Source organism: Pan paniscus, chromosome 2, assembly GCF_029289425.2.
Source record: "Pan paniscus chromosome 2, NHGRI_mPanPan1-v2.0_pri, whole genome shotgun sequence".
In the NCBI taxonomy this organism is placed as follows: domain Eukaryota; kingdom Metazoa; phylum Chordata; class Mammalia; order Primates; family Hominidae; genus Pan; species Pan paniscus.
The window spans coordinates 121193886-121219558 of NC_085926.1; the positions used below are offsets into that span (position 1 = coordinate 121193886).

At 37.7% G+C, this 25673-nt stretch overlaps 1 protein-coding gene across 1 annotated transcript in view; it reads left to right on the plus strand.

Moving 5' to 3' along the window:
* Positions 1-25673, plus strand: part of SEC22A (SEC22 homolog A, vesicle trafficking protein) — a 71039-nt gene that overhangs the window by 37462 nt on the left and 7904 nt on the right. Inside the window, exons 5-6 of the mRNA XM_003825209.6 lie at positions 5163-5278; positions 18817-18882. Of these exons, the coding sequence (XP_003825257.1) occupies positions 5163-5278; positions 18817-18882 (182 nt within the window). The remainder of the gene's footprint in view (positions 1-5162; positions 5279-18816; positions 18883-25673) is intronic.

A 25673-nucleotide genomic window follows, 5' to 3' on the forward strand; every position in this document is an offset into this window, starting at 1 on the left:
AACTGCCAGTTTTCTGAAGTAGTTGTAAGATTTTACTTTCCCAACAAGCAATTTGTGAGCATTTTGATTACTCCACATCTTCACCAACATTTAGTGTTGTTAGTCTTTTTACTTTTATGTTGTGCTTTTAAAAAAAAACTTCACAAAACCCTAAATTTAGGGTTTAAACTGATAGAAACACTTCTGTCAGTTTCTTTGACACTTGTATATTTTTCATCTATTTTATCATTTTCTAGATAATTTGTCAGTTGCCTGAAAATGCTGCTCTGTTTTGGCTGGTGCCCACAAGCCAAATAGATTTACTAATCTCTCTTTCTTACACACACACACACACATACACACACACATCCCCTTCATAATCCAACAGGTATTTATCATTTTTTTTCTCTAAAGTATTATGCTAAATTTTGTGGAGGCATTTTTTAGAAATAGAGTAAACACATTAACTGTACTCAGAATGAGAAAGGGAAATACAATCCAATAAGTAAAACACAAAGTAGAATGTGATACATGCTCCAAAAGAGGTAAGAAGGAAGACTCAGGTCTTGGAGCCTTGAAGGATATGCATGATTTTTACAGGTAGTGATGATAAAGAAGGGCCTCACTGATGAAAAGAATAGTGTGTTTTTGTGCCAGACTGTTAGTCTCATTCAGTCATACTTCAGTAATAAATTAGGCTCATTTAGATGGAACTGACTTGAAATTTCTCTCATCTTCCACAGTCTGTTTCCCTAGGCATTTTGGGCATCTTTGAGATTTCGAATGGTACCATCTCTTTGAATCGTCATAAGGACTATTCTGGGACTTTGCGTCATCAATTATTTTTCCTTTTTCTTGATTCTTCTATTTCATCTTCACTGAATTATTTCATTCCACCTATGTATGTATTCAAGTCTTCCTCCCTCCCTCCAACACTGTAAGAGAAAAAAGAATTATTTTCTCAATCCTATTATCTCTGTTAAGCTTTCATCCTGTTTTTCTCTCCTTTAACTTCAGTAGTATTCACTTAGTGCTTGCACCTCTTAACATCGCCAGTTGTTCAACCTCTTGCAATCTGAATTTGATAAGGAAAATGTGGTTCATATACACAATGGAGTACTGTTCATCCATGAAAAAGATGAAATCCAGTCATTCGCAACAGCATGGAGGGAACTGGAGATCATTAAGTAAAATAAGCCAGGCACAGAAAGACAAACATTGCATGTTCTCACTTATTTGTGAGATCTAAAAAGCCCTCAACCACTTTTGTGGAAAAAAAAAAAAATTTAAGGAGAATCCTAGCATCTCCTGTTCAATAAGTCTAATACTTTTTTAAGGTCAGATTTTTTTTGGCCTATCTATAGGCACTGTTAGCCATATCTTTCTTCTTGATGGTCTCTCCTTCCTAGGTTTCGCTTGATTCTCCTGCATCTGCCTTCCCTGACTCTTCTTCCATCCCTTACTGACAGTGTTTACCAAGGATTTCCCTTGGCCTGCTTCTTTCTTTGACGCTCATTTAAACCTTTCCCTTCAGTTGCAGACCTCGTCTGCTTCTCCAGCTCTACTGCTATTCCATTCTTCAGTTGCTTGTTAAACACGGCCCACCATCACCTCAAATATGATGTTAAAATGTCCCCATTTTTAATCAAACTTAAGTTTCTTCCTGTGGATCTGTTGCTCAGTACTCTCATCTTTCCGATCACCTAGAGGTAAAACCTCAACATTTATTTGAATTTTTTTCCCCTTTTGTTTGCCACATCTAATTAGTTGCCAAGTCTAATAATTTTAACCTCCATGACATCTTACTTCTTTTTCCCCATTTCTTTTTTTTTTTTTTAATTTTAGCTTTATTCTTTAATGAACTCCCAAGCACTCAGATTCCCATTTCTACTGTGACTATTCTGATTCAGGCCCTGATTTCAGTCAGTCTTTTGCAGTGACTCTCCTACAAACTTCCTAATGTAGAACTGTAGAAAGAGCATGGGCTCTGCAGTCAGATAGACCTAAGTGCTAATTGTGAAGATGGCCCTTCTGGCTGTCTGACTTATAGAAAATAATTTAATCTTAATTTACAGATGAGAAAGTTTAGGCACAGAAAAGTCATTCCAGTTCAGTCACAGAGAAGTTAGTCATTTCTACCTCATGAAGTATGCCATTCTGAAGGGTAAATGAGACAATGTGTGCCTAGTGAGAAGGTACTCAGAAAAATATTATTTCTCCCTGCCTTACTTTTTGATCTCTTTACAACCCATTAATAGATTAAGTATAACCTTCATCATATGAGAATCTTGTTCTTCAGTGGTTCCCCATTGTCTAATTTTCCATAATTCTTAGCCTAGAATTGTATACTACCAATTTGTGTCCACCTCCCTTTCTGACCTTATTTCTCCCCACTTGTCACAAACATCGCTTTGAGCCAAACCAAACCACTAGCAATGCCCTATAGCAGAATGGCTGAGAACATGAATTCCAGAATCATCTAAATCCCAGTTCACGTACTTACTTTGTGCCCATGAGCAAATTATTTAATGTCCCTAAATCTTTCCTATTCTGGGCGGGGTGGGGAGGGGGCGGGGCGGGGCAGAAAACCAGGATAATTATAGTGCCTACTGCATTGGGTTGTTGGAAGGATACAGTGAGACCAAGTATATAAAGCACTTGGTGCCTGGCGTGTTGAGAGCAGTCACTGTTGGTAGAAGTAGTAGTTGTTGATGCTGTTGTTACTCGTTTCTCCCATTTCCATCTCCATCACATTCACATTCTTTTCTCTGCGTGGAATGCATTTCTTCCCCTTTGTACCTGACTACATTTTATCTGTCTTCAAAGCTCTTTCCTGGTTCTAGACCACCCTCCCCCTACTTTATCTTTCCACTTCATCATTCCTTGCCTCTTTTAGCTTAGAATGCTTATTACTTTCATATACTTATCTGTTTTATCTCTTTTATAAAAGACTAGAAGTGCCTTGAGGGCAGAATATGTAATTCAATTTTTGTATCTTCTAAAGCTTAGCATCTTACACAGAACCATGCCAGAAAGTATTTACTGAATAAATATATTAATTTACTGTAACCAATAGCTCTTTGGTTCCTTTGGTTCTAAGGGGTTTATTCTTACTTCTTTAAGAACTTTTGCAGAGTCTCCATAAACCATTGGTACATTTTCAGAAACATTTAATTTTGTTATCAACATGCCATCCTTGGGTTCAAGAAGACTAAAGAAAAGACTTTATAGGAGAAGGCAATAATAACAAAAGCAAAACAAAAACTGACCAGGTGACACTGCTTTGGATTCAGCAAAATTATTGTTTTTCTACACTGCCTCTCATTTGTTATTGTTACAAACACTCTACACCGAATATTATAGTACCTAGAATGGTGCCAAATTAAGCATTTTTGGATAATAGTGGATCTAAAATCTGTTTTACTGAAGTAAAAAAAAATAACAAATAGTTAATACATTAAAATGTGATTAAATATCTAGTTCAGTTTGTTAAAATGAGAAATTATTAAGGAGTGTCACCTTCTTATGTTGTGGGCAGATGGAGTATTCTCTTGATAACTTCTCAAGGTACAAGCCACAGAACCTGGGAAGTGGGTGGGGGCGGAAGTGGGGGAATCTCTAGAATTTCTTCCCCACAGTGATTTGGCACAACGCCAGCTGTCCTTCAGCAAAGGTGTACTGTGTTCTTGTTAAAGGAGACTTATGCTTTTTAAAGGCTTTTATGCCTTTAAATGTATAGACGAATTAGATAGATTTTTAAATCGTGAAATTTTTTTTCTTTACTGATATAACACTTGGAAGCAATATTGAATAGTGACATTTAATTTTCTGTTGTCATATTAAAATATCAAGGAAATTGAGAGCAGGCAGCTTGGGCACCAGAGAAGTTTAAGAAAATGTTATATAAGCACTTTCTGCTGAACTTGGGGAATAAATACTTTTTTGTGATATGTAGATTCTTGTGTTTTTATAACTGTTTAAGGAAGATGTTCTGCTATAATGGCTGAATACAAGTTGCAGAGATTTAAACCCGCCCTTATATTAATGTTCCACCTCATTAACTTAATTGTTAGGGCGTTTACACTTCAGTGATTTAAATAAAATACTCTAAATGTGATTCTGTTGTCTTTCCCTCTGTCTCCCGTTTGAGGTCTAGATGATTATGTATTTAGTTTTGTGTTTTCATGTAGACCCTGTTGTTAATTCTATTAAGCGTAAGATGATGATGAAGGGAAGCTATTGTATAACTTTTGTGCTGCTGAAGCCCTGGAAGATAAGGGAATGTATTTATGAAACTAAAATGGTTACTTATTCAGCTGGTGTTTTGTCATTTTTACCTTCCAGTGTTATTCAGAGGACCAGGAACTTCATAGCTATAAGACTCCATTCTGTTTTGGAGTTCATATTGCTGATTATATATGAGCTTTCACACGTATCCAGTGATATTTATAGCCCTAGAACCCAGATAAGGCAAAGTTTTGCTTAAAAGTAAGCTATGTTTGTACTTAAAAATGTTTCCTAAGCATTTTCAGAGAAAGTAGGATTATGCAATGAATTTCCAAGCAAAGTCACCTTTACAAATACTTTCACCTACTTGCAAATAGTAGACATATTTATGCAGTAAGGTTTTTTCTAAATGATTTACTGCCAGTTGTGAGCATCCCTTAGCACTGTCTATCCCAAATGCAAGTTACATGTCTTTGTTAAAAACATAGAGAAAGGCCAGATGCAATGTCTCATGCCTGTAATACCAGCACTTTGGGAGGCCAAGGTCAGAGGATCACTTGAGGCCAGGAGTTCAAGACCAGCTTGGGCAACATAGTGAGACTCTGTCTCTACCAAAAATTCAAGAAAAAATTAGCCAGGCATGGTGGCACATGCCTGTAATCGTAGATAGTTGGGAATCTGAGGCACGAGGGTCGCTTGAGCCCTTGAGTTTGAGGCTTGTAGCGAGCTGTGACTGTGACCCTGTCTCAAAAAAAAAAAAAAGGAAAAAGAGAAAAATAAGTTAATTTTTCAGGGAAATGAAGCTTTTGTCAAGCATTTTTCATTTTACAACAGTATTTAATTGTGAATATATGGTGTTAAATAATTCTATGAAGTATCTGCTTGACCCATTTAAGTTGAGCAGTGAATTTCTGTTTTACCTGTGTTCATTTCTAACTATTTCTTTTATTTTCCAGCTCACCAGCGACTGGAACCAGCAACTCTGTCAGGGATTGTAGGATTTATCCTTAGTCTTTTATGTGGAGCTCTGAATTTAATTCGAGGCTTTCATGCTATAGAAAGTCTCCTGCAGGTACTGTGCTATTTTTGCAATTTCAGGTGACTGTGCCTGTTCATTCTACTGGTTACATAATTGATTTGAATTGGATTGGGTATTAGTATAATTTACAGTGCATACTCAAAATCTATGTTTTTTTATATCTGCTTTAGCCTCCTTCTAAAAACACTGGTTGGCTTCTTTGATTCCATTGGCACATGTTTATCATCTGCTCTTTAGGAGGCACTATTTATAGGCACCCTGGGGACCCCAAGATGTGTGTGACATAGGCCTTGCAGTCTCATAACTGAAAGTTGAACTGGGGAGGCAAGAAAGTAATCGCCAAATACACAGAGTTGGGAAGGGGGAGAGGTCAGTATAATCAGGATTGGAGAAGGAAGGTTTTGTGGAGGAGAGTTGAACTGGTCCTGGAAAGATCTGATCAGACAGAGAGCAGTGGAAGAATGAAGAGGGCACACATAGGCTGTGTTTATTCCACTTCTGTGTATTCCCTACTTAGTTCATCTGCTTTTTCTTGTTTTGTTAGTGGCTTCTTAAAACTTGAGCTTCCTAGAAAACCACAAATTTATTCAGATATTGCTAACTATTTCATTTTCAAGTGGAGTTCCTTTCAGAAGCTATAGCTATCAGAATATACTAATTTTTTCTCTTATGCTTTTTGTAAACTTTTTGAAATTTTTTTTTAAGTTTAGCACATTTGAGACTGCACAGCTTTCCTCTCCCTTATTTCTATTCACTTTCTCTGAAGAACTCTTGACACTCTCACATTATGAATCAGTCCTCTTTTTTTGGTCAGCATTAAGTGCAGAATACCATTTGTAAAAATCTACTGAGCACACTTTATATTCTGTTTTTAAATTGCTGTTAGTTTGGGGAACCCTCAGAGGGTATCTTTCTGCATCTGTTTAGCCATGTAAAGCCAACAGCAGATGACATCACAGGTTCCAGCAGCAGAGCTGTTCCTAAAGGAGGTGGACAGGACTTCTTATGACTTCTTAGTTCCTCTTCCAAACACCCTTTGCCCTCAGGTTAAAGCTCCTCTCCCCTTTTAGGCACAGGACAGCCGGCTGCTGTCCCTCGGCCTTTCTGTTTCCTGTCCCCATGCCAGATCAGATTTATTCCAGCAGAAGGAGTTCAGTTTTCAGCTGTTTAGATGACCTAACAAAAAGAAGAAACAAAGACAATTTGGAGACTGCTGATAGAAAAAGTTTATAAATAAGATACTCTTTTTTTTTGTACTCAACATAGTAGAAATAGCAGTAGTATAGGGGTATGAAGAGTTGTTGGTGAAGCAGGCTTGGGCTTGGGTAGAGAAAATCTTGACCCCCACAGAGCTTCACTATCTTTGACTTATAAAACAGTATACAAGTTATGGAACCTGGGGCTTAGACTGCATTACCTTTAAGTTAAAATTCAGAGAAGGCTATTGTATTCACAAAACCAGTTTAAGGGAACAGTACTTTATTTCAGGCACTCAGATGTTATATCCCTCCTCTTGGGCTGATTTTTTTTTTTCCTCTGATTTAAAACTTAAAAACTGAGGAAAGTAGTATAAATTACAGCTTTCTTGCTTTTGAGATACTGCAACAGGCTAAAACCTACCTGGTTTCCTAATTGTTCCTTGTCTTCCCTCTGATCAGTAATGTCTCTGGCTCATTGCAGTTGATAGAGTTTTAGGTTTCAGAAGAACAATAATCTTATTAAACTAATTACCACTTAAGTGTAACTGACTGATAGCTCTGAGATTTCTCAGCCTATTATACATTTTAAAAAGACAACTTTACAGACCATGAATATAGATACAAAATCCTCAACAAAATACTATCAAATTGTATCCAACACTGTGCAGAAATAATGAACACCACAACCAGGTGGAATTTATCCCAGGTATGCGGGGCTAGTCACCCTTAGAAGCCAATTAATCCATCACATCAACAGGCTAAAGAAGAAAAATCACGTGATCATATCAGTAGGTACAGAAAAAGCATTTGACAAAATCCAAACCCCATCCATCATAAAAACTTGGAGCGAACTAGGAATAAAGGGAAACATCCTCAATTTGATAAAGAACATCTATTGAAAGAACGTACAGCTAACATCATCTTTAATGATGAGAAACTAGATGCTTCCCCCTAAGACCAGGAACAGGGCAAGGATGTCCCCACTTACCACTCTGTCCAACATCATACTGGAAGTTCTAATTGATGCAATAAGATGAGAATAGGAAATAAAAGATATACAGATTAGGAAGAAAAAATAAAGCTGTCTTTGTTCACAGATGACATGACTAAGTAGGATATTGTTAGTTCTCTTTCTATGTAGAATATGCCCAAAATCAACAACAATAGCAAAAACCTGGGATTAATAAGTAATTATAGCAAGATTGCAGGATATGAGGTTAATATACAAAACTCAATTGCTTTACTATATACCTACAAAGAATTAAAATTTGAAATTAAAAATATAATACCATTTATAGTGACACCAAACAAAAAGAGACACTTCAGAGTAAATCTAACAATGTATATACAAGATCTTTATGAGGAAAATGATAAAACTCTGATCAAATAAATCAAAGAAGATCTAAATAAATGGAGAGATATTCCATGTTTATAGACAGGAAGACTCAATATTGTTTAGGTGTCATTTCTTCCCAACTTGGTCTATAGATTCAATACAATCCCAATCAAAATTTCAAGTTATTTGATGGATATTAACAGTGATTCTAAAGTTCATATGGAAAAGCAAGGATGCGTTGTATAGGGAAAAACAGACTGTTTGCTTCTGTATTCTCACGATTCTCAATACTTCCAGAGCTTCATTTTTGACACCAGATGTGTGGGAGGTTTTCTCATATCAACATATTCCCCAGTACCAGCTAGGTGTCCCTTAATTCAAATCACTTTTAACACTATCTGCCTGGAGTTAACCCAGATGTCACAGGTAAAGAGTTCAGTCCCACAAGAATGCCCCCACCTCAGATGCTAGTTGCAAGTTCAGGTTGTCACCAATTGGAAGTTCCCACAACCCCCTCCTTGGATTCAATAATCTACTAGAATGGTTCACAGAACTCACGGAAATATGTTTACTGGTTTATTATAAAGGAAATTACAAAGAATAAAGGTGAATAGCCATGAAGAGGTACATAGGGGAAGGTCTGAAAGAGTCCTGAGCACAGGAACTTCTGTCCTCATGGAGTTGGAGTTTGTCACCTTCCTGGCACATGGCACCCACCCAGAAGCTCTGTGAACCCCATCTTTTAGGGATTTTTATGGAGGGTTCTTCATGTAGGCATGATTGATTATTAATTCATTCTCTAGTTTCTCTCCCCTTCCCGGAGGGTGGGAGTAGGACTTAAAGTTATTAGCTTCTAATCATGGCTTGGTCTTTGTGGTAACCAGCCCCCATCTAGGATCTCACCAAGAATTGCCTGATTAGAATAAAAGATGCTCTTATTACCTGGGAAATTCCAAGTGATTTAGGAGTTCTGTGTCAGATACTGTTTTTTTTTTATCATATATATATATATATATATATATGTATTTGAGATGGAATCTCATCCTGTCGCCCAGGCTGGAGTGCAATGGCATGGTTTCGGCTCACTGCAGCCTCTGCCTCCCAGGTTCAAGCGAGTCTCCTGCCTCAGCCTCCTGAGTAGCTGGGATTACAGACGTGCATCACCATGCCCAGCTAATTTTGTATTTTTAGTAGAGATGGGGTTTCACCATGTTGGTCAGGCTGATCTCGAACTCCTGACCTCTAGTGATCCGCCCACCTTGGCCTCCCAAAGTGCTGGGATTACAGGTGTGAGCCACCTCGCCCAGCCTCAGATACTCTTATCACTCAAGAAATTACAAAGGTTTCAGTAGCTCTGTGTCAACACCAGGGTCCATGACCAAATATAGGGAACAAAACAAAAAAGACCAAATATGGAAACAAGAGTCTCCTAGCATGTTTATTTACAAGGGTTTTAGGAGCTCTGTGTCAGGAATCAGGGGCAGAGGAGAGAAGAAAAATATATGGAACTCTCTGCTTAATTTTCTGTAGACCTAAAACTGCTCTTAAAAAGTCTATTTTAAAAATCCATCATTAAAACACAGACTTTCTCCATAATAAGAAGTTGGAGGGGCTGGGCACGGTGGCTCGCACCTGTAATCCCAGTACTTTGGGAGGCCGAGGCAGATGGATCACGAGGTCAAGAGCTCGAGACCATCCTGGCCAACATGGTGAAACCCCGTCTCTACTAAAAATACAAAAATTAGCTGGGTGTGGTGGTGCACGCCTATAGTCCCAGCTATTCGGGAGGCTGAGGCAGGAGAATTGCTTGAACCTGGAAGGTGGAGGTTGCAGTGAGCCAAGATCGCGCCACTGCACTCTCAGCCTGGCGACGAAGTGAGACTCCGTCTCAAAATAAAAATAAAAAAATAAAAAAGAAGTTGGAGGAAAACTGGAAAGGGAGGAATGTTCTCACTCTGGGCTTTGATATTCTTTAGTTAGGTGTTGCTCCATTTGGCAGTTACAGTAGAACCTGTTGTGCCCAGCCCACTCTTAGGAAGCAGTGGATTGGGCCTTCTCTTCCTATGGAGGGACGAGTCTTCCTCTACACACAGGCCAGGTGAGGATAGTAGATCCCCAGCCATAATGGAGCCTGAAATCAGGAATTCATGTTTCAAGGTTACATGTACAAATGTATGCCCTCTCAGAACAATGGCCATTTTGAGAAAGCCAGTGAGAGACAGCCAGACCAGGTCCTCTGGCCTAGCACCCACCAGTGCCTGCCAGCTCAGCCCAAGTCTCCTCACCTAGGATAGCTTGATGGAATATCAATGTATTTTAATTTGCATAAAGAAATTGGAAAGATAAGAGACTAATGAACATGTTAGGAACTGGATAGATGGAAAATTGAGTGGGAATGAGACTTTTCCTGGTATATATTTATGTGTATCTTTTTATATGTTATTTTTAATTTTTAAATCATGAATATTTGACTCACATTTTAAATAAATATTTATTAGCACCTGTTATGTAAGCAGAAAGAAAGACAACTTTTGTTAACTTAATTAGTAGATTTTTAAGCAACAAACATTTCAAGAAAGTAAAGGTAAATATTTTTGTGGGGGAGCCTGAATATTTTGCAGGGCATTGCAACTTCTTCCTGCCCCATGTTAGATTTCAGTTTCCCTAGAAACTTAAAGAGATTTTTTTGTTTTTTTGTTTATTTAAAACAGTTCATCACAACTATGGTGGTGGAGTGTGAAAGAAGCATGGGGTATAAATTATGAATGGGGAAAAGGTTAGAGTGGTCTTTTTTATTAGTAGGTCATTTATAATTTGGGAACTCTGTGTGTAGGCTTGTATGTTTCTGATGGTTGATACAGAATCCTTTCTTTTGTCTTAGACTAAATTACTCTAACATTTCTTACTTACCTGATCCAGGGAACTGTAAATTGGTTCATATGGGATTCTTAGCTATCTGGAAAATGAGGGCATTGGTACCTGCCTCTGTGTTCCCTAAGCACTTAAAGTCTTTGTTCTGCCATAACCCACCTGAAGTATTCCACATACACTCATTTAGTAGTTGAGGTTCCTGAGAGAGTGATTCTAAGAGGAGCAAGGAAACAACAGAATGCAAAGTTGGGGATAATGTAGTCCACAAGTAGTTTGTCATTCATAGGTAATTTTAAAAGATTTTCCAGCAAATTCTGATCCTCTCACCTAAATGAAAATCAGTACCTTTGCAAATCCACTTGACCAAAAGTAGAAACTCCCATTGTTCCAGTTATCGAGGACTTTATATCTGCATTGAGTACAATGTTCTGGTAAGTGACTGGTGCTTGGGAATATTTTTCCTTTCCTTTTCCCACTGTGAAGATAAATGAAGGAGCACTATATAGTGTTAGAATTATCTGCTTTGTAAAGATTCTGTGTCCTAAAAGATGGAATGGATGATAAGTGAATAAAAGGAGAAAATGAAGTGTCAGAATGTAAATGGACACAATGATAAACTTTAGAGCTTTAAACCAGATAGGTTCAAGAGTGCAAACTAGAGTAATTTTCCGAGTACATCCTTAGCCAGACTTAACCTGAAAGAAAATACATACAAAATTGGGAACCTGAGGTCTCTTACTTTTAATTTTCCCTTATTGAAGTTTTATCATTGTTGACAACTTGTATTGGATAAAATATCCTTTTTATTTTCACTAAAGCCATTAGTCTTAAGACATACTCTTAGCCTTCTCTCTGGTTGATCATTGCATTTTACATTAGGAATAATCTCAAACGTCACTCTAGATAATTTTTGGTTAGTAAAGGTAGAACTTTCTGAGGTAGTCTGCTCTGAAGACTTGAGTGCAAATCCCAGGACACAGGACTTAAAGTTTTATCTATTTTGAAGTTACCTACAGTGGTGTTATTCATATCACAATGTTAGAGGAGGGGGAGGGGCAGTACCCCAGATTGAGTGGGCTTACTGCTTCTCTGATGCTTGATTTAAGAGCAAAGGACTTATTTGGGAATTATAATTTTAGATCTGACTGAAAATATGTAGTGTATTTCCTGAGTTTGAGTAATATATAGACATTAAAGCTTACTTTTTTAAAGCCGTGAATTCTAAACACTCTTTCTGAATGCTGAAAATGACTGCTACATTTATCTCTAGTATCTTGAGGCTCATTTAAATTTGAGGACCCACATGAATCAACATTCTTGCATGTTATTAATGGTGTTTGAAGATTCAGCACAAGTTTGTTTCTTCCAGATTATTAACTGCCTCATAGGGTGATAGCAAGGGATTTATTCAAATATGTAGCACTGAAGTTTTTCTTGGTATCTAAGTTTAAACTGGGGAGGCTTAGGATGGGTATAGTTTTTTTAAGTTTATAAGTTTATTTTGGTGTCCACAGTAATCTATAAATTAGATTATTTTCACTTCTTAACTTTGCTCTGAGTTTAGAGATGGTAATAAGTTTTTTGTGAATTGATACCTTATGAAGGCATAAGCTTTTATCACATTGGCTTATATTACATGTATTTCTTTAAGGCTCAACCTTGAAACAATTACATTAATTAGGCTAATACCAACCTGGAAGTAATTTGCATATGGCACATTAGAAAAAAAATGGAATCTTTTGATATCTCAGTAGAAATGCTGACCTGGAAGTTAAGATACCTGGGTCCCATCTGCCAGTAACTTTGTGACCCTGCATGGGTTATTTTACCTTCTTGTATCTCATCTTGCAATTCTGCAAGATGAAGGTTTTAGACTACATAAGCCCAGGGACCATTTCTTAGGTCTTAGGACAGACAGTCTAAGATTTCTCTGATTCTAAAATTGTTTGTAAAAGCTTCTACAAAGCAGAAGTCATCAACTTGCTTTTATTTCTTATCTTCTTTCCCATAGACTTGTTGATGCCTTTTAAAGAAATTATGTCCCTGCTGGCCAGGCACGGTGGCTCACGCTTGTAATCCCAGCACTTTGGGAGGCCAAGGCAGGTGGATCACGAGGTCAGGAGTTCGAGACCAGCCTGGCCAAGAGACCAGCCTGGCCAATGTGGTGAAACCCCGTCTCTACTAAAAATACAAAAATTAACTGGGCGCGGTGGCAGGTGCCTGTAATCCCAGTTACTCCGCAGGCTGAGGCAGGAGAATTGCTTGAACCTGGGAGGCGGAGGTTGTAGTGAGCCGAAGATTGTGCCATTGCACTCTAGCCTGGGCGACAGAGCAAGACTCCATCTCAAAAAAAAAAAAAAAAAGAAAGAAAGAAAGAAATTATGTCCCTGCTAATACTTAACAGAACTTTTTCATTTATTTAGTGACATATCTATGTTAAGGTGTGGTGCTTACTTTCTTTCAAAAGAAATAAAAGCATTTTTTCTGATTATATGCTAATTCATTGTTAAAGAATTAGGAGATCATACAAGACAGTGCCATAAAATAGAAGATAATAAAGATTAAATAACATTAAAAAGTGGAGAAAGAAAATAAAAAAGTTATAAATAAATAAAATAAAAATAACAAAAACGAGTTGGGGGAAATGTATAAAGAATAAAATAAAAATTATCACCACATTTTCATACATGTACATGTATCCATTATGTCCTTTTTTCACTTAATATTAAAAAGTAAATATTCCCTAATTATTATAAACATTTTAATAGTATCCTCCTAATACATTGTGTGGCTATTATATGAGGCTTTTGTTTACCTTCATCCTCATCTTTTTTTTTTCTTAAAGAGACAGGGTCTCGCTGTGTTGGCCAGGTTGGTCTTAAACTCCTGGCCTCAAGTAATTCTCCCACCTTGGCCTCCCAAAGTGCTAAGATCATAGCATGAGCCACTGCCCCTGACCCATCCTCATCTTTAAAAGAAAATGTCCTTTATTTGTTTTCAGAGCAATACATTGGTACTCTAGTATCCCCTAAAGGTGAATAGTGACATTCATAAAAATTTGTATTGGAACTCCTTACCTCTGCCCTCTTCTTCCTCTCCTCTGCTTTCCTTCCTGTCTCTGTTTCCCTACCTCTGTCCACTCCCACTTTTGTCCTTGTTCCTAACCTCTGCCCACCTTCCAACCTCTGGCTATTCCTTCACCTATATTTCATCTGCTGCTTCCCTACTGGCTCGTTTCCCTCAGCCCTGCTGTTCTTTAAAAAACAAACAATAACAAAACCAAAAAAGCCTCTTTACATATGCTCTCTTCTAATTTTTTGAGAGAGTAGACTACATTTGTTGTCTTGCTCCTTTACCCTCTATTTCTTTTCTTTTTTTTTTTTTTATTATACTTCAAGTTCTAGGGTACATGTGCACAATGTGCAGGTTTGTTACATATGTATACATGTGCCATGTTGTTGTGCTGCACCCATTAACTCATCATTTACATTAGGTATATCTCCTAATGCTATCCCTCCCCCCTCACCCCACCCCACAACAGACCCCAGTGTATGATATTCCCCTTCCGGTGTCCAAGTGTTCTCATTGTTCAGTTCCCACCTATGAGTCTTAGTCTACTATGATCTCTTTTCTGCTCCTGTAATTCTCTCAGATATCCACCATTAAGCTCACCAGTATCCTTTCAATTGCCAAATACAGCAGAAACTCTTTAGAGTCTTATCTTATGTACCCTCTCTGCCTCATCTGTCATTATGTTCTTCCTTTTAAACATTTCCTTGTTTAATTTCAAAAAATGAATTTTATTTCAGGAAACGTAGACCCAAGTCACTGTTAATAGTTTAATGTATTTACATTTTTCTTCATGACAAATCTCTCATCCGTTCATTTTTATGAAACTGTTTTCTCCCGTTTTGTTTTGTTTTGTTTCCCTCTTTCTCTTCCTATTCTTCAGTTTATTTGATACACTTTCTTCCTCCACCTGTCCTTTACATAGTGGCATTCTCCAGTATTCTGTCCTTGGCTTTATATTCTTCCAACTCCATGCCCTCTTCTTGGTTACTTTCATAATGGCCTTTTTGAAAAAATACACGTACATATATACATACACACACACACACACACAGTAAAATATGCACATAAAAATTTCAAAGCCTATAAGAGTTGATATTTTCACAGAAAAGTAATTGCCTCCCAACTTTCTTCCTCAGAGTCATCCTTCTAGGGAGATTATGTGCCTATGCTAGTATATAGGTATTTATATATTTACTTATGTAATTATTCTTTTAAAAATTTTTATAGAAATGATAGCATACTCAATACTAATTTGCATCTTTTTAAGTCTAAAAATATGTAGGAGTTTATTTCATATCAGTACACGGAGATCTATTCTATTCTTTTTAGTGGCCGCATGACTTTTTATTAAATATTTGCGTTTTCCTTTTGCTGCACCACATCTTATTTTGAAAGAATTCAAACTTATAGAAAAGTTTAAAGAACAGCAGAATTAACATCCACCCCATATACCTACCTACCATTTTACTTTCTTCTTTCTTTTTTTTTTTTTACTGAGTCATTTGAAAGTTAATACTGTAGGTATCATCTCAGTTTATTCCAAAATTGAATTCAATATGTATGTCTTAAGGGCTAAGATATTCTTTTACGTAATCATAATACCTTAATCACACCAAAGAATTTAACATTAGTGTAGTATTACCTAATAGAAAATCTGTATTCAAATTTCCATAGTTGCCCCCAGAATGTTCTATATAGTGTTTTGTTCCTCTCTCTAATCTAGGAGCTAATTAAGAATTGAGATTTTTACTTGGTTGTCATAGGCCTTTCATTTAACTACTATTAAAATAGAAGACTGCCAAGTTAGATCTCTGGATCAAACTCTTTCCTGAAGCAGACTGAAATATCTGCTAAATATAATTATTTGGATGTCCCACTAGCAGCTCTAGAATAGCATGTCCCACAGTGAGCTCAGTATTTTCTGCTCTTGAATTACTTTTCTTCCTATACGCCCAACTTAGTGCATGGTGTCATTCAAAGGTTGCCTAAACAAGAAGCCTCTGAGTCACCTTAATCTCCTCCCTCTTTGACACTGTACGCACTACTTCCTTTGCCTTTGATTCTCTTCCTACCTTGCCTACCTGGTTCAGCCTTTAAGACCCAGGTTAAGCTTTACTCCCTCTAGGAAGTCTTCCCTGGCCTTTCTTTTTTCCCTATGCAGAATTAGATGTGTCTCCATTGGGCTCCCTTAGTATCCTCTACACACACCTGTGCCATCAGTTATCACTTTGGGTGGTAATTATTGACTTATGTATCTGCCTTAATTAGAGTGACCTCCTTAAGTTGGTGTGGACTTAACTCTTTTTTCTTTCTTTCTTTTTTTTTTTTTTTTGAGGTGGAGTCTCGCTCTGTCACCCAGGCTGGAGTGCAGTGGTGCAGTCTCGGCTCACTGCAAGCTCCACCTCCCAGGTTCACACCATTCTCCTGCCTCAGCCTCCCGAGTATCTGGGACTACAGGTGCCCGCCACCATGCCCGGCTAATTTTTTGTATTTTTAGTAGAGACACGGTTTCACTGTGTTAGCCAGGATGGTCTCGATATCCTGACCTCATGATCTGCCCACCTCGGCCTCCCAAAGTGCTGGGATTACAGGCATGAGCCACCGCGCTGGCTGGTCTTAACTCTTTTCTGTACTAGGGATAGTAACAAAGTACCTGGTTTGTAAATGCTTAATAAATATTTATTAAATGGAATAATATGCTAGTAGACAGTCTTCTCTTTATCAATTAAAGATTTTTTAAATGATGCAGACAGTAACCCCAGGGAGAGAGGAGTTAGTGAATGTTTCTGAGTACTTACTATGTACCAGTTACTTTTCTTTGTATTTGCAAATGTTATTTCACTTAATCTCTACAACTTTTATTTTTCAAAAGAGGAAATTAAATAAGTGTCCCAGATTATAAGTAAAGATTTGAACCCAAGTCTGACTGACTCTAGAAATATGCTTCTAAGTGTTTTAAAGGCATTTAAGGCCAGGCACGGTAGCTCACGCCTGTAATCCCAGCACTTCCGGAGGCCGAGGCAGGCAGATCACTTGAAGTCAGGAGTTCAAGATCAGCCTGGCCAACCTGGTGAAACCCCACTCTCTACTAAAAAATACAAAAATTGGCCAGGCATGGTGATGGGCGCCTGTAATCCCAGCTACTTGGGAGGCTGAGGCAGGAGAATCGCTTGAACCTGGGAAGCAGAGGTTGCAGTGAGCCGAGATCGCGCCACTGCATTCCAGCCTGGGTGATAGAATGAGACTCAATCTCGAAAGAAAGAGGCCGGGCGCAGTGGCTCATGCCTATAATCCCAGCACTTTGGGAGGCTGAGGTGGGCGGATCACAAGGTCAGGAGATCGAGACCATCCTGGCTAACACAGTGAAACCCCATCTCTACTAAAAATACAAAAAAAAAAACCATAGCCAGGCATGGTGGCATGCACCTGTAGTCCCAACTATTCTGAAGGCTGAGGCAGGAGAATCGCTTGAACCTGGGAGAGGTGGAGGTTGCAGTGAGCCAAGATTGTGCCACTGCACTCCAGCCTGGGTGACAGAGCAAGACTCCATCTCATTGAAAAAAAAAAAAAAAAAAAAAGAAGGAAAAGAGAGAGAAGAAAGAGTGATTAAGAGAGTTAGTCTAAATTTAGAGAAAAATACAGTATCCAATTGAAGGACAATAAATTATGGTATATCCCCACAATTAAAGGTTATATAATCATTACAAATCGTGTGGTTGAGGAATATTTACTGTCTTGGGAAAGTGTTTATGTAGTACTGTGAAGTACTAAAAAGTAGTATATAAAAGTATCAATCTATTTTTTAAAATGTGTCTACATATACAGAAAAAGACTGGAAGGAAATACATGAAAGGGTTGGCAGTAATTTTCCCAGAGTTGTGGCATTTATAGGTTATATTAATTTCTTCTTTGTATAATCTGTATTTTCCAGATTCTCTACAATGAACAAGAACTTTTATAATCAGAAAAAAAAGGTCATTTAAAAAGTAAAGGACTAAAGAAAAAATAATCAAGCAGAACTTATTTAAAGTTTTAGAATTATTAAACTGGAAAGGTTTGGTGTTGGCCTTCCTTGCCTCTGGGGTGCAACTGGCCTGAGCATCCCAGGCAGACGAGTGGTTCCTATTTTAAGATCTTCTCACTAGGATAAGCCAGCTTTCCTCTGCCTTACAGTCAGTTCTGTTGCCCAATAACCAGTGCAAAAGGAATTTTTCCTTTATACTATTTTATGAAGAAATGATAATGAGATACTCTTCTGTATCTTGTGGAAATTTTCATTGTATAAAGAGGTTTTTTTTTTCTCTCTAATATAAGAAAAGGGCCAAATTAATGTTCCTGCCTGGAAGAAAAAAAAATGTAATGCTCCTGCCCGAACTTTATCTTTTACTGTATAAAAACATTGAAAGAAGTCGATAATGTAGATATTTAAGAAGAACCAAAAAGGCATAGGAAAGCATGGGTTGTTACATGTCTCCATTAGTTTTCTTTTCAGAGACATTCTATGCATGAGGTATCTCTGTTTTTCCTCTGGGTGGCTGTTTTTCTAGCATAGCATGCAAGACTGATTAGTCTTAATTTTTCACGTTGGGATTTAGCACACTCTAGTGGACAGTAGCTTTTCAGTTTCCACGGTTTTTTAAAAAGTCATATCAAATTACTTTATTGGACAATTCAGTGATATACTTACTAGCAGTAAAGTTTGTCAGTATTTGAATCAAGTAATGACCCTAGTGAGCTGGAGTAACTTTGTTAGCCACTGGGGTGTTGTACATTTGTACATGATTTTTTTAGCAGTAGGAGGAGAGGCTTTTATCATTATGTCAGAACTTTTCCCCAGTGGTTTTCCTCTTTTGAGTGGAATGAAATTGATGGGGGTGGCCAAAATGTAGAGGAACACTTGTACCTCTACCTCACACTCTTTAGGTCTTAGAATGTGCTTTATGTTTTCATTTTAGGACTCTTGAGAATTTCTGTATACCAGTGTGTGACAATTTTGACTGTGTGTAAATATTGTTACATTCTATCTTGATGGATTGTTTCTGGAAATGGGCTCCCACCGGAAACAAAAATAATCTTTTATTTTGCTTTTGCAGAGTGATGGCGATGATTTTAATTACATCATTGCATTTTTCCTTGGAACAGCAGCCTGCCTTTACCAGGTAGGTTTTCTTCCATTTTAAAGAAACACTTATCCTTATTGTTTACTTCGGGTATCAATTCTAACAATTGTGCATTTTAAATAAATTATTAAAACTCTGAGTTCTTTGCTCCTCTTTTAATTTGAGCCTCTTTTAACTTTGTGACCTGTATCTCCATTTTGAGTAGACATACATCCCAGTGAACCTGATGTTAACCTTCTTCCTGTGCTGAGGCTTCAGTGGTGGTATGTCATCTGCCTATGGTAGTAAAGACTACTTCTAGGCTGGGTGTGGTGGCTCATGCCTGTAATCCCAGCACTTTGGGAGGCCGAGGTGGGCAGATCACTTGAGGTCAGGAGTTCAAGGCCAGCTGGCCAACACGGCGAAACCTTGTCTCTACTAAAAATACAAAAATTAGCCGGGCGTGGTGATGTGTGCCTGTAGTCCCAGCTACTTGGGAGGCTGAGACAGGAGAATTGCTTGAACCCAGGAGGCAGAGGTTGCAGTGAGCCAAGATCGCGCCACTGCACTCCGGCCTGGGCGACAGAGTGAGACTACATCTTAAAAAAACAAAAAAAAAACTACTAGATTTTCTGGTGGTTGATTATTCAGCTTCCAGGTTTTGCTTATACTCTAGGCTGAGGATTTTGTATTGGAGGGAAGTTTTTGAATAGAGAACGGCACAGTAAAAACAGGATTTTAGGGTTCAATTTAGCAGTAATGAATAGAATGGACTGTAAGAGCAGAGAGACTGGAAGCAAGGAAATTGGTTTGGAATTATTACTGCAGGTAGAAAGTAATGAAAGCCAACATATGGTAATGGCAGTGAGGATAGAAAAAAATAGACATTGAGAAGGAAGACTCACTGGGACTTGAAGACTGTGAAACTTAAGGAGGGAAGAGATTTTGCACCTGGGTGACATGGAGACTGGGTCACATTTCCAAGGCCAGAGGAGGCACACATTTGTAGGAAAGGAAGTTACCAGTTACCCAAATGCAAGAATGTCTTTGTTAAAACATGTTACAGCAAGCAAGGCTTTTTGACCTAACTTTTTTATAAGTGACACATTTTTCTAGCTTGAATTAGAAAAAATGTTAAGAGTCAGAACTGCAAATATAAGACTACCTAAAGTTCAGTGGACATCTTTAGGGACGTATTTTGAATATATGTATTTGACTTTTATGTAAAGACATTAGACATTTTAGTTCCAGTGCCCTCATTTTTTAAAATCACTTGATTTTCTTTTTTTTTTTTTTTTTTTTTTGACGGAGTCTCGCTCTGTCGCCCAGGCTGGAATGCAGTTGTGCGATCTCGGCTCACTGCAAGCTCCGCCTCCCAGGTTCACGGCATTCTCCTGCCTCAGCCTCCCGAGTAGCTGGGAATACAGGCGCCTGCCACCACGCCCGGCTAATTTTTTGTATTTTTAGTAGAGATGACGTTTCACCATGTTAGCCAGGATGGTCTCGATCTCCTGACCTTGTGATCCGCCCGCCTCGGCCTCCCAAAGTGCTGGGATTACAGGCGTGAGCCACCGTGCCTGACCAAAAAAATTGCTTGATTTTCTTAACCATTTATATTCAGAAATTTTCTGTCAAATCTGACAGATTTAATCGTGATGAATGACACTTCATGCAGGAAATGTGAAAACATATTTGTTAATGTCACATAGTGCTTTAATTTTATGAAATATTCTTGTATATATTTTCTATTTTAATTTCTATCCTGTCACAAAAGGGATAATATCTCATTTTTTAAAGTGAGAAAACTGAGACAGTTTCAGTACTGTCCTGAGATCACATAATCAGAAAGTGGTAGAGTCAGGACTTAACTCTGGGTCTCTGATTTTGAGTATTGTGTTCTGTCTACTATATCATGCTGTCTGTAGGCAAAATTCCTAATTTATGTAATTTTTATAATGTGATAAAGTTATAATTTTATAACTATACACATGATCTCATTTGATTTTTATCTAAAACTGTGAGGTATTTAATATAATTTTATGAATAATCATTCTTGTAAAATACAAGTTTTGGTTGCTTTGTCTTAAGTAATTGTAAATGCTTAGTAATAATGGCAGAATGTATTGAGCTCTTATTTTGTGTTAAGCCTTTTATAGTCATTGTACCATTAAATCCTCACAAAAAGGAGGATATACCATTATATCGTCCTCACTGAGGTATAGACAATTCTTATAGCTTGTTAGTGACTTAAACCCAGATCTTTGTGACTTCAGAGCAGGTGACTACCAGGCTATAGATAGGCATACCTCTGTTACATTTCCCAGAACAGCCTCAAGTAGTTCTGAGAGTTGCTTCATGGTAGAGTGGTGTCACTCAGGTGTTCTTTTACTTGAGAGAAGTAAACAAATTCATGCTTTAAAAAAGAAAAGCAGAAAACTAATTTCCTTCACATTGAAAGGCATGAAACTGCCTGCTTTCTAAATATGATGAGCAGGGTGATAATAATGCTGTTTTTTTTCCCCACAGTAAAACTTAAGTAATTATGTTTTACCATATAACATGCTCTGTCTCCAGTTGTCAGGATATTTTTAAATCCTCCTTAGATCAGATCTGAAAAGCCATTACCACATGGTTTGTCACCTTTTTCTTCAGGATGCAGGTGCTTATGGAAGCCCAGAGCTCAGCCTGATAGGATTAATCTTGATATGGAACATTTCAAATAGGAAAGCAAAGGATCAGTGAAGAAACTAGAGACTTCCTGTTCCCTCAATGTTTTACTTTGAAAACTTGAAACTTACAGAAAAGTTGAAAAACCAGTATACTTAGAGTCATCAATTGTTAACATCTTGCAACACCTTCTTTATCTCACTCTCTCTTTATATGTATGTGCATATAGCGTGTATAAACACACCATCCCTGACTTGGAACTTTTTTTACTTTATAATGATGCAAAAGTGATATGCACTCAGTAGAAACTATGTTTCTGGTACTCACATGACCATTCTGGTTTTCAGCACACTACTTAATAAATTACATGAGAGAATGAATATATTTGAATAAAATAGGCTTTGTATTAGATGATTTTGCCCAGCTGTAGGCCAAAGTTCTGAGCATGTTTAAGGTAGGCTAGGCTAAGCTATGATGTTTGGTAAGTTAATTGTATTAAATACATTTTTAACTTAGGATATTTTCAACTTATAATGAGTATATCAGGATGTGACCCTATCGTAAGCCGTAAGCCAAGGAGCTTCTGTAGTTGTTTTTAAAGTAAGTTTTAGACATATGTGTATGGGTAAAGTTTTTCTAATTAAACTTTTTATTTTGGGATAATTGTAGATTTACGTGGAGTTGCAAGAGAGATCTTACGTACCCTTTACCTGGTTTCCCCCAATGTTACCATCTTGCAAAACTATATAGAACAATATCACAACCAGAGTATTGATACTGATATAGTCAAGATACAGAACATTCCTGTCACCACAGGGATCCCTCATGTTGCCTTTTTATAGCCATATCCACTTCCTTAATCTAACCCCTCCTTAATCTCTGGCAATTACTAACGCATTCTCCATTTCTATAATTTTCTCATTTTAAGGACATTATATAAATGGAATTATATAGTATATAACTGGCATAGTTCAGAATGCTATAAGAAAATACCATAGATTGGGTGGCTTAAACAACAGACATTTCTTTCTCACAGTTCTGGAATCTGCGAGTCCAAGATCCAGATGCTGGCACATCATGTTCTTGCTGAGGGCCCTTTTCCTGGCTTGCAGAAGGCTGCCTTCTCAGTATATCCTCACACAGAGAAAGTGCTGAGATCTCTTCTTCCTCCTACATGGTCATTGATTCCATTATGGGGGCTCCGCCCTCATGACTTTATCTAAACCTAATTACCTCTCAAAGGCCCCAGCTCCTAATACCATCACATTAGGGATTAAGGGCTTCAACATTTGAAGTAACCTTTTGTGATAGGCATTTTTTTGTTGTTTTTTTGGGACGGAGTCTTGCTCTGTCACCCAGGCTGGAGTGCAGTGGCGCGATCTTGGCTCACTGCAACCTCCACTTCCCAGTTCAAGCAATTCTCCTGCCTCAGCCTCCTGAGTAGCTGGGATTACAGGTGCGCCACCATGCCTGGCTAATTTTTGTATTTTTAGTAGAGACGGGGTTTCACCATGTTAGTCAGGCAACTTCTGACCTCGTGATCCGCCCACCTCAGCCTCCCAAAGTGCTGGGATTACAGGCGTAAGCCAGATAGGCATTTTTTTAGTCATCATAATTCTCTGGAGATTCAGCCAAGTTGTTGCATAATCAATTATTTGTTGCTTTTTATTGCTGAGTAGTATTCTATGATATGTATTCAATGTACTATTAAATGATTTGTTCCTTTTTTTTTTTTTTAAAGACAAGGTATTGCTCTGTCACCCAGGCTGGAGTGCAGTGATGCCATCACAGCCTCACCGCAGCTTTGAACTGGGCTCAAACCTCCTGAGTAGCTAGGACTATAGGTGTGTGCTGCCACACCCAGCTAATTTTCTGATTTATTTTTGTAGAGATGGGGTCTTGCTATGTTTGTTGCCCAGGCTGGTCTTGGACTCCTGGCCTTAAGCAATCCTCCCATCTCAGCCCCCACAAAGCTCTAGGGTTACAGGTGTGAGCCACAACATCCAGCTTCATTTACTTATTGAAGGATATCTGAGTTGTTTTAAAATGTTGGCTGTTATAAAGCTGCTATAAACAATTACGTGCAGGTTTTTGTGCGGACATAAGTCTTCAGTTCTTTGGGATAAATGCCTAGGAGTACAATTGCCAGATCATGTGGTAGTTTTATTAAGAAACTGAAAAACTTTTCCAGAGTAGCTGTACCATTTTACATTCCCTCCAGCAATGTGTGAGTGATCTAGTTTCTCTGCATCCTCACCAGCATTTGATACTGTCACTATTTTTTATTTTAGCCACTCTTTTAAGTGTGTGGTGATAGCTTATTGTGGTTTTAACTTGCATTGTTTAACATCATTAGCTAATGATGCTAAACATTGTTTCATGTATTTGTCATGTGTATATTCAGTGAAATGTCTACATCTTTTGATTTTTTTTTTTTTTTTTTTTTTTTTTTGTGACGAGTCTGGCTCTGTCACCCAGGCTGAAGTGCAGTGTCATGATCTCGGCTCACTGCAACCTCCATCTCCTGGGTTTAAGCGATTCTTCCGCCTTAGCCACCCGAGTAGCTAGGATTACAGGTACCCACCATCATGCCTAGCTAATTTTGTTTGTTTGTTTGTTTGTTTTTGTATTTTTTTGTAGAGATGGGGTTTCACCATGTTGACCAGGCTGGTCATGAACTCCTGATCTCAGGTGATCCACTCACCTCAGCCTCCCAAAGCTCTGGGATTATAAGCGTGAGCCACCGAGCCCGGCCTTGCTTATTTTCTAATTGGATTCTTTGTTTTTTCACTGTTTTTCTTAAAGAGTTTTTTATACAATTGACCCTTTATATTTGTGGGTTCTGCATCCATGGATTAAACCAACCATGGATTGAAAATATTTGGAAACATAGTGCATCCATACTGAACATGTACAGACTTTTATTTCTTTTCATTCCGTAAAGAATATAGTATAACAGCATTAACATTGTATTAGGTATTATAAGTAATCTAGAGATTAAAGTATACAAGAGGATGTGCATAAGTTAAATGCAAATATTGTGCCATTTTATATCAGAGACTTGAACATCCACAAATTTTGATATCTGAGGGAGGTCCTGAAACCAATCCCCTATGGATCTTGAGGGACAACTGTATATTCTAGATACTAATCCTTTGTCAGAAAGGAAGTGTGCAGGTATCCTTTCCCAGTCTATTTTTTTTTTTTTTTTTTTAAATGGTTTCAGATCAGTCTGTATCTTGTCTTTTCATCCTCTTAACAGGTTTTTTCCCCAGTCAGTTTTTTTTTTTTTTAATGGTTTCAGATCAGTCTGTATCTTATCTTTTCATCCTCTTAACAGGGTTCTTCACAGAACAAATTTTTTAATTTTGATAAAGTTCAGTTTATCAAATTTTCCTTTTATGGGTCATGCTTGTGGTGGTCAAGTCTAAGAGCTCTTTGCCTAGCCTAAGTTTCTCTATTATGTTTTTTCTAGACCTTTTATTATAGTTTTATATTTTACGTTTGTGATCCATTTTGTGTTACTTTTTGTATGAGATGTGAGACTTAGGTAGCTTCAACCAAGTTTCCTTTGTCTATATTGCTCCAGCACCATCCATGGCAAAGGCGATTTTTTTTCCTCCATTAAATTGCTTTTGCACCTTTGTAAAAAATCAGCTGGACATACTTGTGTGAGATTATTTCTGGGTTCTGTATTTTGTTGCATTGATTTCTTTTTGTCTATCCTTCCACCAGTACCACATAGTCTCGATTACTGTAGCACTATAAGTCATAAATTTTCTTAGTAGTTTTATAGAACTATTCAAATTATGTTTCATGTTGAGTGAATTTATGGTAGTTTGTGTTTTTTGAGGAAATGGTCCATGTTTTCTAAGTTACCAAATTTATGTGTTTAGAGTTGGTTGTAGTATTCTCTTACTGGCCTTTTGATGTCTGCAGGGTCTGTAGTGATATCTCCTGTTTCATTCCTGATAATGGTAATTTGCATGTTCTCTCTTTTTCTTTGTCAGTCTTACTTGTTAATTTTATTGATCTTTTCAAGAACCAGATCTTTGTTTTATTGTTTTTTCCTACTGTTTTTATGGCTTCAATTTTATTGATTTCTGCTTTTATCTTTACTATTTTCTTCCATATGCCTGCTTTGCATTTATTTTGTTCTTTTTCTAGGTTCTTGAAGTAGGAGC